The 16,373-nt window shown below is 42.1% G+C and overlaps 2 protein-coding genes across 4 annotated transcripts; both read left to right on the top strand.

The window, feature by feature from the left end:
- The first annotated feature begins 48 nt into the window (after positions 1 to 48).
- LOC112972403 (serum amyloid A protein-like) lies at positions 49 to 4,592 on the top strand. Of its 3 annotated transcripts, none has more exons than XM_026078871.1 (4): positions 49 to 2,216; positions 3,034 to 3,163; positions 3,816 to 3,954; positions 4,395 to 4,592. In XM_026078871.1, the coding sequence occupies exons 1-4, from the start codon at positions 2,142 to 2,144 to the stop codon at positions 4,534 to 4,536; spliced, it is 486 nt and encodes a 161-aa protein (XP_025934656.1). In that variant the 5' UTR covers positions 49 to 2,141; the 3' UTR covers positions 4,537 to 4,592. The 3 variants fall into 3 exon arrangements, with proteins under 3 accessions (XP_025934656.1, XP_025934654.1, XP_025934657.1); XM_026078869.1 differs by having other exon boundaries at positions 3,022 to 3,163; XM_026078872.1 differs by having other exon boundaries at positions 2,126 to 2,216; positions 2,311 to 3,163.
- Positions 4,593 to 4,750: 158 nt separating this feature from the next.
- SAAL1 (serum amyloid A like 1) lies at positions 4,751 to 14,875 on the top strand. The gene is made up of 12 exons (XM_026078868.1): positions 4,751 to 4,908; positions 5,039 to 5,152; positions 6,432 to 6,515; positions 7,975 to 8,054; positions 8,582 to 8,641; positions 8,861 to 8,976; positions 10,080 to 10,263; positions 10,547 to 10,629; positions 10,780 to 10,968; positions 11,731 to 11,927; positions 12,459 to 12,551; positions 13,097 to 14,875. The coding sequence occupies exons 1-12, from the start codon at positions 4,792 to 4,794 to the stop codon at positions 13,187 to 13,189; spliced, it is 1,410 nt and encodes a 469-aa protein (XP_025934653.1). The 5' UTR covers positions 4,751 to 4,791; the 3' UTR covers positions 13,190 to 14,875.
- The last annotated feature ends 1,498 nt before the right edge of the window (positions 14,876 to 16,373 follow it).

The following is a 16,373-nucleotide window of genomic DNA, read 5'->3' as shown; positions in this document are numbered from 1 at the left end:
AGGTGAAGGATATGTGAAATTAAATGATCTCATCTTTAGAACATCAGTTGTACAGGGCAGCACCGTCATCCTAAAGCCTCCTCAAGGATCGCACTGGAGACGACACAGCGCCTACCAGCTGCCGTCAGCCACGCAGGCGTACGCCATTCATGGTTTAAACTGACCGGTGCTGAAGCAGAGGAGTGCGTTCGTTTTTTTGCTAGCTGACCCTTGGTGGCAGGGGCCCTGAAGAAGCAGAGACAAAGTCTGGATAGACTCTAAATAGAGGTGGCTCTTAAAAATGCCCCACGTGTGCCTCAAAACATTATTTTACTGTTAGAATCATTACCAAAACATACTGGGATATTAATTTTATTTAAGATAAGTATCTATAAATGTTTATAAGCCTGAGGCTGAGGGGTATGGTGTTGGTAAATATTCCACACAGCAGTATGACAGAATTCCCTGAAGTCAGTTGTTGCTTGGGTAAGCTTAGATAAGGCAGTATTATTTCCCAGAATCGAGAATAATTGCAYGTGCAATTGTGCTTGAGCTGACAATTCACCTCCACCTATTTCTCAATCAGGTTTATTGATTTGGATTGCAAAATAACTAGATTGCAGAATGTAGGTTGCATTTATAGATCTTTAGAATTAAAGAACAAACTGTGTGAGGGGTGGATTTTCCAAGTATCTTTTATCTTGAATATATCAGAATGTACACATGTGGAAGAAAGTCCCAGAGGGGCCCCTCATTGTGCTATGTTGGCTGAGTGTGTTAAATACTGCAGTAAACTCGCAGTGTGTGTTTTGGTGCTGGACCAGAAAGGATTATTCCATTCAAACCCTTCTGCATGCTCGCAGTTGTGCTACTTGTAGAAAATTTTGGTTTGGAGCCCACGTGGAACAAATGAGATTAGATCAGAAGACTCAGAAATATCCTCTATGGTCCAAAAATGTCTGAGCTCTTGCAGGGAAATGTTCCTTAAGTTGGTTCTGCAGGCAGTGCAATGTTCTAGGTCCCTGGGCACAATGGCATGTGTGTTATTGAGCCTCTACCCCAACCTCAAGGAAACATTTTCCTGTCTTTTTTTTTTTTTCTTTTTCAATTAGGACTAAAGTGAGACAGGCAGGGTCACCTGCAGCCAACAGAGAAGGAACGTGAAGTGATGTGTACCTTAAAGGCAKGAGTTGTCACCAAGATGTGAACAGTGCAGCAAAATAAAGCACTCCAGGCCTTAGAATAACTGAGCTGTTACACCATTAGGCATGAGGTTCATGGGTAGTGGGGGACAAAACTATGTCTGGCCTGCTGCTTTTTGCAGTTTCCTTTTCCAAGTGGTGACAAGTCAAATTTCCCTTGTCTCAAGTTATTTCTTTCAGAGATGTGGTGTACTAGAGAATATATCTTTCCCCTCTAGGCCTGTTTCTAGAAAGTGTCTCTTCCTCTGGTAAGCTCTTGTTTGAAGCCCAGGGATGCCCCGGGGAAGTTAGCTGCTGGCACTTCATTAGCTCTGCTATCATGCCTCTTACCTCACGTGCTGCCCTTCAACTCCAGTTGCTAATTGTTTAAGGGACAGTGGTGAATGGGACAATTACACAAATGTCTTCTGCAGAGAATGTTAGAAAGAAACATGTTAAATCATGTATGAGACCATACAACGGGGAGACATTATATGCATCGAACCTAAAGTGAAACTGCCAAACCCAGGCCCAACCCAGAGCCTTCAGCAGGGAAAGCAGTTGTTACACAAGGGAAGCAAGTACCAAGCAGACTTTTTGAGACATCTCTCAATGACCTGGCTCCTAACGAGGGAGTAGTGGGTACTCAAACTATGAACCATACCAGAAGGGCCTGGTGGTTAATACACTTAATTTAAAATCCCTCTGAGATGTAGCCGTGTGGATTTCCTTTTGCTAAAATGTTTTTTCTATACCATTGCATCAAAAACATCCCTTTAGACCATCTGAACCCCACTGAGCTGATATTGCAGCAGAATGGCATAAAGTTCCTTGAGAGGGATCCATGAGAGCAAACAGTGGAAGGATGACCCATACAAGCCTTCCTCATGATGGCTTGAGGACACGCTACCTTAAAGCATTACCAGCAGGGATGTAGGTGTACACAGTTTGTTTTGCAATGGAGCCCAAGAGCAACGCTTCATGTTCGCCTGTCCATCAACTCCGTCATCTCAGCACGCATGGGACTTTCGTTTAGAGGTTCCTGCATCAGGCCTGGTAAGGCAGTTGATCTTTACTTCCAGATAGAGATCTGACCTTGTGTTTCACGGTAAATGCAGATGATCGGGCAACTTCTCTGAATTCTCTCCAGGACAAGATCCAAAAAGAAGTGTTACACTTAAGCCAACTATAATGCTTCAAGCCCATTTCTGTCTTCAAGGCAGCTTCCCAACCTGTTTGTTATGAGGAGCAAATAAGCCTGAGGACATTTGAAGAAGTGCTATATACTTTTTGTTTTAATTGTGCAACAGGAGCTATGGACTTTCAGTAAGGACAAGAACAGGCTTCCTGTAATGTTTTCTGTGTTGAAATTGGAGTGGGGTTGGGAAATTCCCAGCCTTGGGAATCCGTTCCAATTTCCTCTTTTTTTCTGTTTGAATTGCTTATAAATACCCTTTCTGACTCTGAGGACACAAGACAAAACTTCATCTCCTCGTGGCTTTGCCTTTCTACAGTGGTGAGTGACTTTGTGCATCTGAGAGATAGAAGCAATGTTTTTATCTGGTATTCAGGAACAGGACTAATGCTTTAGCATATGGGACTCCTTTGTACTGAGTCGAAAGGAGCAGCAGGGAATGCTAAAATGCAAGTTTCTCATGCCTGTCTGAGAGGAGTCCTGAGTTTAGCTCTGCTCCCACAGAGGGCATCAGTCCTTGCAGGGGAAGAAGGGGGTTCTTGGGCTAGCTATCAGTGCTGGGGTTGGCACCAGCTACTGATGCAGCTGCCCTGGAACAGCTGGGAGCGTGATGAATCTTATGTCAGAAATCTCTAGAAGGTGCTTCAAATGCTGCTAATCTCTCAGGTTTTCTCACAGCTCTGTGACAGCCTTGGGAAGAGAACTATGAAGCTCTGTGTCTGCCTCATGTTGCTCTCCATTACTGTATGCGCAAGTGCTGACAACCCTTTATACAGGGGTGGAAAATTTATCAAGGATGCCGTGGGAGGTAAGTTGGTCTGTTACCATGAGTCTTTCTCTCAGGAAACTTCTCCCCGAGCAAAGGCTATGTGCAGTCCACGGGAGCAGTCCCCTGGACAGGGAGGTCCCCACCTCCACCTCAGGGCCCCTGCTGGTCTCTTACTGGGAGAGGCCAGTGCTCAGCCCCTGCAGGGCCTTTCTGTGAGCACACCCCTGTGAAAGGCCCGTGTGGAGAAGTGCTTCCCTGTGTTAGCATTCCTCGGGTTTTTTCAAGCAGAGCACAAAGGGTTTCACGAGATGGGTCCAAGCTCAGGCTTGGAGGAGCCCCTGCAGCCAAGGCAAGGAACAGGAGCTGCAGGAACTCATGGGAGTGCTCATGGGGAAGGAACTTTTTGTGGATAAACTGGCCACATAAACCCTCTGCAGCCAACAGGCCAACATGAAGCTGGTGGCTCCTCCAGTGCATAGTGTGCAACCACAGGGCCGTTGCTCTCTGTAGAGAGCAATTTCTTCTTTGCAGATTGTCCCCTAGTAAAAATGAAGGTTGATAAAGGAACTTTCTCAGGGGAGCCTTGGGGACACTTTTTGGCCGAGCAGTAATCCATGAGCCCCTGGCTGAAATGGTGCTTGTTGCTGAAGAAGAGTCTTTAAAATTAACATAATCTCTCTGCTTTCTTCAGGGGCATGGGATATGCTTAGAGCATACAGAGACATGCGTGAGGCGAACTATATAGGAGCGGACAAATATTTCCACGCTCGTGGGAATTACGAGGCTRCCCAAAGAGGCCCTGGTGGTGCTTGGGCTGCCAGACTGATCAGGTAAATGGTGCATATGTGGCTTGAGACCAGCGAGTTCCTGGGGAGCCGGGCACTTCAGTTAGGGTGAAGGCCCTGCTGAGTTGTACTCAGCTTTTGACCTAGGAGCGTGGAGGCGGGGAAGCACTCGATGTCTGAACCTGTCTCCCTACGGAAAGGTGCCTCTCCTCTCGCATGGGAATGAGGCTTTTCTCGTTTTCCCYGAAGTGGGCAGGTGTCCTACCTCTGCGCTTCTGGTGATACGGGACTTTTTCCTTGCTGATTCATTTCCAACATGGCAGTTACGGGGGTCCTCAGATAAGGGCTTAGTGTTTGCATCCCACACTGAGAAGTCCTACGGAAAAGCTAAGCTGACGTGAACAAGGAAACCAACACAAAGAGATACCGCTACAGGGCGTTAAAATGCTGGTTGCTTCAAGTGGCCCTTTTTCCCCTCTTGCTAGCGACGCCCGGGAAAGCTGGCAGACGGACACCAGCGGCCGCGGCGCCGAAGACACGCGGGCTGACCAAGAGGCCAACGCGTGGGGCAGGGGCGGCGGGGACCCCAACCGCTACCGGCCCGCCGGCCTCCCCTCGAAATACTAACGCGGCCCCCCCGCGCGCCCCTCTGTGTGTCCCGAATAAAGACACGTTGCACTCGCGCCTCTCGCGCTCGCGGCTCTGCTTTAACGGGCGGCGCGGACCGGTTCGGACCGGCCGCGGGAGGGGGGGGGGGGGTGCGCGGCGGCCGCCCGCGCCGCCCCGCCAGGGGGCGCTGCGTTGCGCGGCGCGGCGCTGCGCCGCTCTCGCCGCTCCGGGCGCCTCGTTGGCGGCGGCGGCGGGGCCTGGTGGCGGGGCGCCATGGACCGCAACCCCTCGCCGCCCTCCAGCGAGGCGGAGGAGGAGGAGGGCGACGCGGTGGGCGGCACGGTGTACAGCAAGCACTGGCTCTTCAGCATCCTCACCCGCCTCATCGAGGTGCGGCGGCGCGGCGGGGGGTGTGTGTGGGGGGGCGCCCCCAGGGCGGGGCCGGCGCGCGCTCGCTGCAACGGTCGCAACGGTCGCGGGGGTCCCGCGGCGCAGCTCACGGCCGCCCCTGTCCGCGCAGGTCATCAGCCCCGAGCAGGGCGAGCCCGGCGTGAGCCGCGAGGGCGAGCGGGCGGAGCTGGACGAGGAGATGGAGAACGACATCTGCAAAGTGTGGGACATGTCGATGGACGAGGTAGGGGGCTCCGGGAGGGGCGGCGAGCGCCGGGGGGCTGCGGGCAGCTCCCGCCGCCGCGCCGCGGCCGGGCGGCTTCGTTCCAGGCGCTGCCAGAGGGGGGCCGAGAGCCGCGCTCGCCGGCCGCCCGCTCGTCTGGCCGCCGCCGCCGCCGCTTCTCTACGTCGCTCGTTTGCGAAAGGCCTTCTCTTGCACCCTGGCTGCTGGGCACCGTGCTGGTGTTGGGGGCTGCAAAGCAGAATTGCATGGGAATGTAAAAAAAAAAAACCAAAACAACCAGCAACAACCCCCCCCCCCCCACACACACACACACGGTCTGCCAGACCTTCCCTCCAGGTGTCTCAGGGATCGGGCAGTGCTAGTGCTTAGGATCAGCTGGCCTAAGCGGGACCGCAGTCAGAACTCTTGGTTGCTTGTACTATGCCCAGGAGTTGAGCAGGAGCCTTGAGTCATTAGGACACGGTACCGTAGCTGTGGCTGAAGTTACCTCTGGTGCATAGCTTTTATCTTCAGGAGTTCGACTGCAGAGATAATATTGGCTCTGTTTCTAAAACGGCATATTTTTCTCTAGCCATCATAATGCATCATGCTAGTAAACGTAGTTGTCTGTGCATAAACAACTTTTAAACTTTAGCTGCAGATTCATAATGGCAGTTTAATATAATCTTTTGGATTTTTTCTGAACAGTCTCAAATACTGGAACAAAGTAAGAGAAAGATCTTTTTTCTCAAGATTCTTTTCTCAAATAAGAGAAATTTTTTTTCTTGTTCTTTGTTTAGATATTTTAAATAAATGTGGAAGATATGCCCTTCACTCCTAAATAGAGAACTAATCTTGTGGTTTAATGAGGTGAAATGAGGAGGAGATTTCTAAGACGTTCCTCCTCTGTATGCTCTGAGCAAGTGCCAATGGTAATCCCTTCCCTGTTTCTTTTGATTTGCCTGGATTATGTCATGGTCCAAGAAAATGGCATTTCCTGAATTCTATGTCTGACCTTCTGTGAGACGGAAAACAAGAGAAACTGAATGTGACTGTTTGGTTTGGCTCGTTGCACAACATACTACCAGCGTCTTTAATCATAGAGGCTTGCTGGACTTCCCTCATTGAACAGTGAGGATGGTGGTATAGCATATTATTGCTATTAATTGTGGGTAAATACTTGATGTTTTGTAATGAGTTTGACATCTATTTGATCCAGTCCTTGTTCTGCGAGAAAAGGTTTGACCTGTGTTCAGAAATTATTGAAGGCAATTTACTTCTCCATTTGCTTTTTCCACAGGATGTTGCTTTATTTCTTCAAGAGTTCAATGCCCCCGATATATTCATGGGAGTTTTTGCAAAGTCAAAATGTCCTCGCCTTACTGTAAGTACAGACTGTCATAAAGCTGTCCCATATTAATAGCAACATTAGATAGCTCTGTACATGCATTCACAAAATATTTCCCTCCTCCTCCCATTGCATATTTGAATGAGTAAGGAGAGGAAACAAAACACACAAAATCCAAACTAAAATTGCTTTTTTTGCACAGTGTCTCTAACATGGTCTAATCAATAATTATTTCAGTAACGCTGAAGTTGATATATGTTGCTATTGATAAAGGGTTAAGTGTTCCAAACCTCATAATAAGGCTTGCTATAAAAATCAGTAGTGATTGGACTTTCTTTTTTTCTTACTACTTGTTTCATGATTACTGAATAGAAAGGATTATGAATTTGTTAAATCAGATCTGTGAAAATAATTGTAGGTATTGGGAACTGTTAGACGTGAGTACTTAAAGCTTTTTTTTATCCCTCTTTGTTTTGATATAATTGTTTTGCAGCTTGTATGTCACAGTTCACTAGTGTTTAGAAATTTAAGATAGAGTTCTCAAAGGTACTCGGTATTGGTATAACACCTGCTTCCTTTGAAGTTACCAGAAGCTTTCTTCAGGAGGAGATGAGTTAGAGATGCATAAGTTTTGAAAGTTTAGGACTTTATTATATGAAAGTACAACAGAAATTTGGAAACCAATGCAATTTGGCTGTTACTGCTAATAGTAGTAACAGTGGCAGGTTATTTTTTTTGAGGTAGTGGCAGCTAGAATGTATGGTGAAATTTAGCGGAGATAGCAAAACGTTCATAAAGATGATGTCCTTGACTGGTCAGGGTTGGTTGCCAACTTTCCTTTGCTGAAATCAAGAGATTCCTAGGACATTCTGTGTTAGCACCAATCACTTGCAGGTTTTTCAGAGCTCTTAGTTCCCTTTGTAGAAGTGTGCTTTTTTTTTATTGATGATTGTCTGGGGTTGAATATCCTAATGGGATGCATCACATTGTTTTTTAAAAATCTCTATGCTCAGAAGATGGGCTTTGCTGGAAGTTTATATTGAGACCCCTTTCTTTTAAGAGGAAGCGAATATCTGTGCATGTTGTATTTATATGTTGATGTTTTTGTTCTTAGGACTCTGTACTGCTTTAATAGTAGGGGTGCCAAATTAGCTTCAAAACAGCGTGTGTATGCGTGTGTGTATATATAAAAAGAGAGAGAGAGAGAGAGAGAGAGATTGAGAGTATGTGAGCAAAGTTGGTTTTAAGGTATATTCTCTTCTGTGGAACACCTTAACTATGATAAATATCTGAATAGTATCTCTCACGTTTTCAGCCAGTCTGACAACATCCTTCAGAAGATCTGCATCTCTGTCTTGAAGTTGATGGATTGTATGAACTCAGAAATCAAACTGGAAAACGTTTTTGAACCTTTCTTACTTTTTATGGTGGCCACGGAAACAAAATTGTGAACTATGTTGCGGTAGTTTAATAATACTGTGTTTTAACTTTTCAGGAAATCTGTGTGGGAATACTGGGAAATATGGCTTGTTTCCAAGACATATGCATGTCCATTAGCAAAGATGAGAATCTTGGGTAAGTGTGTATGTGCTTTATACATGCATGTGTGAACGTTGGTTTTAGTAACGGATTTTGGACTGAATAGGTGAATTTTAATTATTAGATTTTTCTTAAAACTAATAATTAGACTTGATAAAATGAATATGATGATTTCTTCTGTCCTGTTAAATGTAAGGAAGATAATTTAAACTAAATTTACTTATTTGCTGGACCGTCATGCAAAATATATTATAAAAGGAACTAAGTTTGCTTCCTTGCCTCATCTTCATTCAAGCCTTTTTGGCTAACTGTAACTGACTGAGAAGTGTTCAGTGAAGATAAAAGAAGGGATACAGACCATCAGTTCTTTGTCATCACCAATGAAGCTCTTGAATTATTAATTTCTAAGTCTGGCAATATTGAAAAACTGGAGGTGCGTGCACAAGCTGGAAAGGCTGGCTTTAATCTTAGAATATGGCTGTAGCTGTAAAAATTAATCTTTTTACAGTCTTTTTTCACAAAGATGTTTTTTATTAAAACTATCTTGAATTTTCTGCTTACAGCCAAGTGTTATTGCAACGTTTGTGTGATTCAGACTCTCCAACTCTTCTGGAAACAAGCAGGTAGGACTTCTTAGTAATTAATATATCACTAATTAATATAGTTCTATGAAGAAAATTGACATCCTATCCCTTTGTCATTTTCACATTGTTCTGGAAATGATTTGCTGTGGGCTCTATTTCTGTTTCCATCACATCACTGTAAATATTTTGGATTTACAGTGGTACAGTTAAAACCAATCTGTTGGTTTCTAATCTGTTAAACGGGCAATTCTTGTCTAGGTTGCTGTTAACTTGCCTCTCCCAGCCTGAGGTGGCCAATGTCTGGGTTGAGAGAATCCGCGAAAGCCCGTCTGTCTATGACTGTGTTTGCTTTATCATGTCAAGCTCTACAAATGGTAAGTTGCCATAGCAAGTTGTAAATTAGTGGATGTTTGCAGAAAAAGTAATCACTGAAGTATGCAATTTCAGCGACACGTATTTTCAATTGGGAGTGCAGAATTTATAATAAAGTGGACCTCATGAATTTAAAGGACACCAAAATAAACTTGGGTTGCTTTTGCAGGGTTTATAGATGTATATAAGCTCAATAAAAAAACACACATAGATGAGTAAAAAAAGCTTTGTGGGTGATTAAAACAAACTGTAATGGAGAAACTTTAATTTGGCACAGTGAAGGAAAGGACATAGTCCTTATTAAGAGATATACATATATCACTATTGATATAAGACTTAATTTAAAATTTTTTTGGATCAGAGATGTATTTTCCATTTTTAAAACTACCGTATTTGAGGAATGCTAAGTGTTAAAATGGTTCAGTTACTTTGTCAGCAGAATACTACATAAGCTTTGGTGTGTAGTCAGTGGTACTTAAGTCTCTTCTTTTTCTTGATAGCACTAATCTACTAATTAGGCAACAAATAATGGAAACATTTTGAACAGCATTTATTTTGCAAGTTCGATTGAATTGTAACAGCAATAATCATTTGTCTAGAAATCCTGATAATTAAGCTTTTGGAATTTGAAGAATGCCAACTTTGCTGTTCTTTTTAAAAGATGTAATGCACAGAAATCACACTCAGTCCAATTGAAATCAGAGATCTGTTTAAGTAATATGCTGATTGACAGGTGAAAGGTTAGCAGAAAACTGCATATTTAGGTACAAATTGTGGGGGTTATGATTTCAGAAGCTGAAGTTATGACTTTTCAGGAGCCTCAAGCTCAAAGTCTCTTTGCAGAATGAAGTTCATACTTTGTAAATGGCATGATAAAATAGAAGGTGTCAGTAGGTTTTCCAACAATCCCTGTTTAGCAAACTCTTCACCTCATTTTTGCCACAAAAAGGAATTAAGCATTGTATCCGTCAGTAGATCATGAGTGAAACTAATATATTTCAGCACTGTATTTGCTCTGAATACTTTTATATGTTAGCATTTTGTGAACTAATTTTTGCTCTTAATTTTTTCTGTTCTTGAATTTGATATATTCTTTCTTGTGCAGTTGAATTGCTGGTAAAAGTGGGTGAAGTGGTGGACAAACTCTTTGATCTAGATGAAGAGCTAATGTTAAACTGGATTAAAAATGGCACTTGTCAGTCCATGGGACCATCTATAGACGATTCCCCTGAAGAACTTCCAGATTTTAAGATTGTGCCTTGTATACTTGAAGCAGCCAAACAAGTCCGGTATGTGTGCTTTTCTTCCAGTTTTGTGCCTGGGGAGACTCCTCATAACCTTGTTAAGGCCCATGTCTTGAAAATCTCTTTTCAGTGGGAGCTACGTAGTTTGCCAGGTTGGTAGAATACATATGCCTCTACTTATCATTTGAAATTAGCCAACTAGCTTGTAAACAAAGAGCACCGCAGTGATTGCTGGTGGTCTGTTGAGGATCTGAAACAAATTGAAAGTATAAACTTCTCAGTAATCAGGTCTTTAATTTGGCTTTGGTTTTTGTTCTGTTCTGTGTAGCTCTGATAATCCAGAAGGACTTGATGTCTATATGCATATCTTGCAGCTCCTAACCACGGTGGATGAGGGCATTCAGGCTATTGGTAAGATAATTGAGTTGCTACATGTGGTGGGACCGAGAATGGCAATAACTTTTAGATCATCAGATATTTAATGGGAAAAAATGTACCTAGATTGAATTTGGTGTGTGGGTGTGGGTGTGTTTTTTTTTTTTTTTTTTTTTCCTTCTCAAGTGCAGGCTCCCGATGGAGGAAAAGAGACTTGGAGTTTGCTTTATGACCTAGTTTGCCATGAACTCTGCCAACCAGATGATCCAGCGATCATTGTTCAGGAGCAGAAAACTGTACTGGCCTCTATTTTGTCTGTATTGTCTGCTATGTTTGCTTCGCAGACGGAACAAGAATATGTCAAGATGAGGAAAAGCAAGTGATGCCTTTTTCTTGATTTTCTTTTTTTTCTTTCTTTTTTTAAACTATTTTTACAATTAACTTTATGTATATGGGGTGAGAGATGGTTAATTTATTACTCTTTACTAGCTGTCATTTCAGAACACAAAATTCAGAGAGATGCTTGAACACTGTAAGGTTCTTTACTAATGACCCTAAAAATCACATTTAGTTCAAAGTCCAGGCACAAAGAGTTATGATAGTAGAATCTGCAGATTGTGTTCAGTCCCCTCTGCACTGAGTAAAGTTTGATGCATGAAAATTGCATAATTCATTTTTGCTAAGATATGAGGTCTTGATAGTGGTTATTCTAAGAGAAGGAGCTATGGCATTTCCTTAAACGCATCTTTATCACTTGTTCGATCCATTGAGCAGTCTTTAGAATTAAAAGGCTGTCTTGGGAATGTGAGTCAGTGTTATTGCCCCACAGGACTCTGGAAAGGATTGTGCTTGCTCTAAGCTACTACCGGAGACATTCTCCTCATATTTCTTACCACTGACATGTAATTTTTATAGATACAGGTTAGCTTGCAGTAAAGAGTGGTTTGGGTTTTTTGTTATGCTTCCACTTGCCTTTTTAAAACATTCTTTGACTGATATAAACACAGCAGTGTCAGTATATACATTCCTATATCCTTTGTATAAAACCTTCCTCTGTGTTTCAAAATTCTAATCTGTTGAGAACAGGTGGAGAAAAAATTTCGGTGTTAAACTTAGTTTCTTATTACTGTATATTAGATATGCCTCTGATCGGAAGCTTGATTCGTATCTTACAATACATGGAAGGCTGTGGGAAGAGGTCTGTGGATGACTCAAAGAAATCCAAACAAGATGAAACCGGAAAGGCAGAACTACATGAGGAAGACTTCCATTTGAAAATTTTGAAGGATATCTGCTGTGAATTACTTTCTAATATGCTTCAAGAGCTGACCAAGGTAAAAATAAAATTTTAAGATGGATTCTTGCAGGGTAGGTAAGAAAAAAAAACATTACTATTAAGGGGGTATTTTTCTGTGATCTTTTCCCCTTGTGCAAGTTCCATACAGGAAACGGACCAGAGAATTGATGGGCAGGTCCATAGCACCATGTGTTAGAGGAGAGGGAGGCGGATGTTCTGAGCTTCTGTATGGTAATTTCTCTAGGTGTATGTCGCCAGTTCCTCTTGAATGGAAGTTAGTATACGTAAGGAAAGATTGTCAACCCCTCTATTATATTATCACCTTCTTAGCTGGACTTTTTTATTATGGGAGCATTAAAACTAGGACACCGTTTTCATACCTTTTTGACCTTTTTGTATTAGTTATGTCCGGTATTTTCATAGAACTGTTAAGTTCTGTTCCATGGTTGTTCTACCTGTTTGTGAGAGCGAAGTGCATACTGTACACACTGTGTGCGCAGCTGAGAGTTTGTTCCTTGACAGCTGTTCATGACATGGTAGTTGTATTTCTCATCTTTTAATTTTTCAGGAAAATATATTAGAAGGACTAAACCAGGGACATTTAAATGAACAGACATGTTCCTGTGCATTTCAGAACCTCTTGCCTCTATATTTCACATCAGTGAGTATATGACAAAGTCTTTAACATAGCTGAAAAAATACTACTCTGGTGGCATAGCCTTTCATAAGCAGATATAGACATATGACAAAATTGCTTATAAACAGGTAACATGCAATATTAGGCAATCTTATCTACTCCCTCTTCTAGCTTGCTTTAGCCAGAACTTTGCCTAGATCATTGACTGATCCAAGGGCCAAACTGTGCTGAAGTAAATGAAGGTGTGCAAACTTAGGCTAGCTGACAATTTGTCCCTTACAGTCTTATAGAGTGATTATAATCATATTTCCTAGGGAGCTTTTCTTGTGTGTTTTTAAACAATAAGGCAGGCAATAAATCCTTGTATGTGTCAGACCTTAGGCCAACTGAAATTACAGGGTTTAGGAGGGAAGTATCTACTATGGAGCATTTTCCACTATTCTGTACAACGGCCATTCCTGGCTGCTGTTGGTGGGAAGATACAGGAGAGGAAAAGCCCTTAGACTAAGTTCAGTATAAGAATTGAGTTCTATGGAAGTGTGTTTTCTGTATTTGCAATTTATTTCCAGGTGGAGAGCTTCCTTGAAGTATTGCGTGAAGCTGATCAGACACTTGCTGACAATCTAGAAAAACGTTTCCCAAGCCTGAAGGTCCACACCTAAGAATGTACATGAAATATTTTCCATCTTCGGAATGAAGATTTTTGACTGTTTCTTTACAGTGTTTTAGAAGTCAAATTTTCAGTAAGTGCAGAAGAATAAGGCAATGTCCTTACCAACAGATGACTTTTAAGATATGTTCCAGGTAGCCCAGATTAATGTAGGGTTAATCTGGTCTGCATGGGGAAGGAGGTTGCTGTAAGTTTAGTTCTGCCTCTTCCATCTTGTTTGCTGTGGTGATGAGAGACTGTTGATTTCTAGTTGCTCTTCTGCAGAGTAGCATTCTTTGAATAACTCTTGATCCTGTGCTTTTCAACTTACGTTGGAACAGCAAAATGGATGAAATGCACTGAGTTTAGTGTTTTAACATGATACTGGCCTTTTCCAAGTTGCTGTTGGCAGAAGGAGGATTGATCAACGGGAAATCTCGGATGTCCTCTGGTTAACAGGTCATCGTCTTCTTCAAACACCTGATAAAAACAGTTAAATTACACAGGGAAGAGACGTGTTTTCTTTTAGGTCGTATCCGTACTTTGAGCAAATATTGTAGCAGAACCGTTTTGTCCTGCTCCTTTAAGATCTTTTCACTTCTTGTTTTAAAGCCTCTTCTGCACTGCAACTCTGAGTCACAGAATCTAGGGCCTGTGCGGTTGAAATGGGTGCGAGAATATCGTTATGGATGGTCTGTTCTTCGACTTCCACCTGTTGTACCCAGTCACCCAGAGTTAAAGTTGTAGGGCAGGTTTAGATTTAATCCCTGGCCTACTGGCAAACTTTCTCCTTTGTCTAAGCAGCCTGTGCTTCGGTTTAGGAATATAACATGTATCTGACAATTCTTTCCTCATTCATGTGTTCTAAGAATTATCTGTGAATGACATTAGAAATGTCATTTTAGCCTGGGATTTTCAGGGGAGCTTAAGGTGTTGGCTCACTTGTGGTCAGTGAATTCAATGTACAGTCTTCTCAAAATCCCACTATTAACTATGTTACATTTGAACTACATTTTAGCTACATGACATTTTTATATCACTTCCCTGCATGCAATGGAGCTAACATTCTTTTCTGTGTCTAAAAAGATGCTTTAACCATACAGCAGCTCCAGCTGTTTCTGTAAATTAGTGTGGAAAACAGTTGGTCTTTATTATGTTTGAGATGTAAAGGAAAATGGGAGCCAGAGCATAGAGAATAACTTAATAACATACATGCACATTCCCCTGCTATCCAGGATTTTATAGGCTTTAAATATTGTGCTGGGCCATGTTTTGTTTGCCCTGAGTTACATGTACATGTGGTAAGATACAGTATCTGTATATGTATATAGCCTTTTCATCCAAACTTCTAGTTTTCAGATTAATCTTCCCTTTGGGCTGCCAGCGACCTCTTAGTTGTTGGCAGGGGATTTAGATTTAGAAATATCTGACTTGTGTCATCAAAAAGAATTGCAATGGTTTCTATCAATTTTTGTATGCTACGTTTATTGGAGAAAACTGGTAACTGTGAATAGGATGACAGCATTTTCCTACTACTTTGACAGTTTTTGGATATTTTCTTAAACCTACAGATTTGTAATAAAGTTTCTTTTAAAAAAAACTGTATGCTTTTCTTCATTTTAAGTGTCAATTAAATTTATGTTTTGAGCCACTGGAATTGTCTGTTAGTCTCTTGACTATGTCATTTGTAAGAGCAAAATTGAACCTCTTCCTAACGTAAATGTCCTGTAAAATGTGTTGTCCTTTACTGGATATTCATTTTAACTATCTCTTGCTTTCTTTGCTTAGTTGGTTTTTATGACTTGGAAGTTAATGTCTCTGTCATACAGTTGTTAAATTTTTCTGAACTTAGCTTGTCCCAGGGTGCATCGTAAATATCTTTATAGTAATTCACCAAAGTTAAGAATTATTTCTGGTTTGCACCTCTTCAGATTTGGTGGTTTCCAGTGCTTGTTTAATGTAATGTACAAAAAAGCTGAGACAAGATCTGTTGTTTTATTTGCTTCCTTCTCTTTGTCAATACACAATTATCCAGTATTGGCTGATTAATTGTTAAATATGGTCTTACTAATTACAAGGAATGGGTGAGATACAACATATAAATATTTATTGCCTTAAGTTGGATGATACCTAACACCTGTCATGCAGCAGAAAAAAAGACAGATTTCAATCAATGGGGAAACAACTCGGTCCCATCTTCCCACTTTTCTGCAACAGAAGCAGCAGTAAAAATAGGTCTGTCAGCCTTATTTCAGCAGACTAATAATTCAGGTATGTCAAGAATTTTTATCCTTTGTAAACACAGTGGAACGGAGGCCGAATCCCCCTTTTGCCCCAGCAAGCAGCTGTTCGTGTGCAGTCTGTGCTGCAGGAGCGGGACAGCGCTGTCTTCAGCAGCAAGAGGCTGGGGTTGAATTGAACGTAAGGGAAGTGTGGAGCGTTTGGGGCCCTCAGAAGTGGAAGAAACTTTCTTCGTGGTAGCCCATGATATTCGGCAGTGGTGCCTGTGTGTTACTCAGTCTTGCCAGCAGGGATCTCCCTTAGCTTGTGCTTCACGAACATCGTGTGTCTGTTTAAACTATAAAGGGTATTTTACCCATTTTTTTGTTTCCATCTCCTAGCCGCACTTTATCCGGCTGCCTGCTAAACCAGGTTTGTCTGGGCTAGTTGTTTCAGAATGCCTCTCTCTGTACAAGTGGGCGAGCAGCTTAATTACCTCCTTAACATCTTTCTTTGGGGAGAAAAGAAAAGTATTTCTTAGTGCCTTGTGCAGAGTTCTGAAAAAAAAGCAAGGATACAAAGCACTGGACTAAACTAGCAAACTCAGTCCCACTTGGACAGAGCTGGATGTGAATTTTGACATGTGGCACCTAGATAATAGGAACTGAATAGAAATAATTGAACAGAAATAGAAATTTAATACAATAGAAATTGAATTCTAATTGAATAGGAACAGCAATTCTACCTAGAGGTAGAAATTGGACCAAAAGGGCTTGTTTTTAATTCAGGCTTAATAGCTCTGCATAATAATTTCATTCAAAGATATGATTACAACATTATTTTGATTCATGTTTATGCAAGATTGGCATTTTCATTGCATGTAGTAGCTTTTTCCTGATGAGGCAAAGCACCAGAAAACCAAAAAAATTGGGATGTGGGGAAAAACAATGATACTAGAATGCTTAATCTGTCCTCTG

The sequence above is a fragment of the Apteryx rowi genome, unplaced genomic scaffold (genome assembly GCF_003343035.1).
Source record: "Apteryx rowi isolate R43461 unplaced genomic scaffold, aptRow1 scaffold_49, whole genome shotgun sequence".
Classification (NCBI taxonomy): domain Eukaryota; kingdom Metazoa; phylum Chordata; class Aves; order Apterygiformes; family Apterygidae; genus Apteryx; species Apteryx rowi.
The sequence above is the reverse complement of the archived record's forward strand: the minus strand, read 5'-3'. Positions and strand labels throughout refer to the sequence as shown.

Excerpts from the sequence above, each read along its gene's own strand:
- SAAL1 (XM_026078868.1), top strand. The coding sequence starts at position 4,792 with ATGGACCGCAACCCCTCGCCGCCCTCCAGCGAGGCGGAGGAGGAGGAG. Across the intron at positions 5,153-6,431 it reads GGGACATGTCGATGGACGAG|GATGTTGCTTTATTTCTTCA; the intron begins GTAGGGGGCTCC and ends CTTTTTCCACAG. Across the intron at positions 8,642-8,860 it reads ACTCTTCTGGAAACAAGCAG|GTTGCTGTTAACTTGCCTCT; the intron begins GTAGGACTTCTT and ends ATTCTTGTCTAG.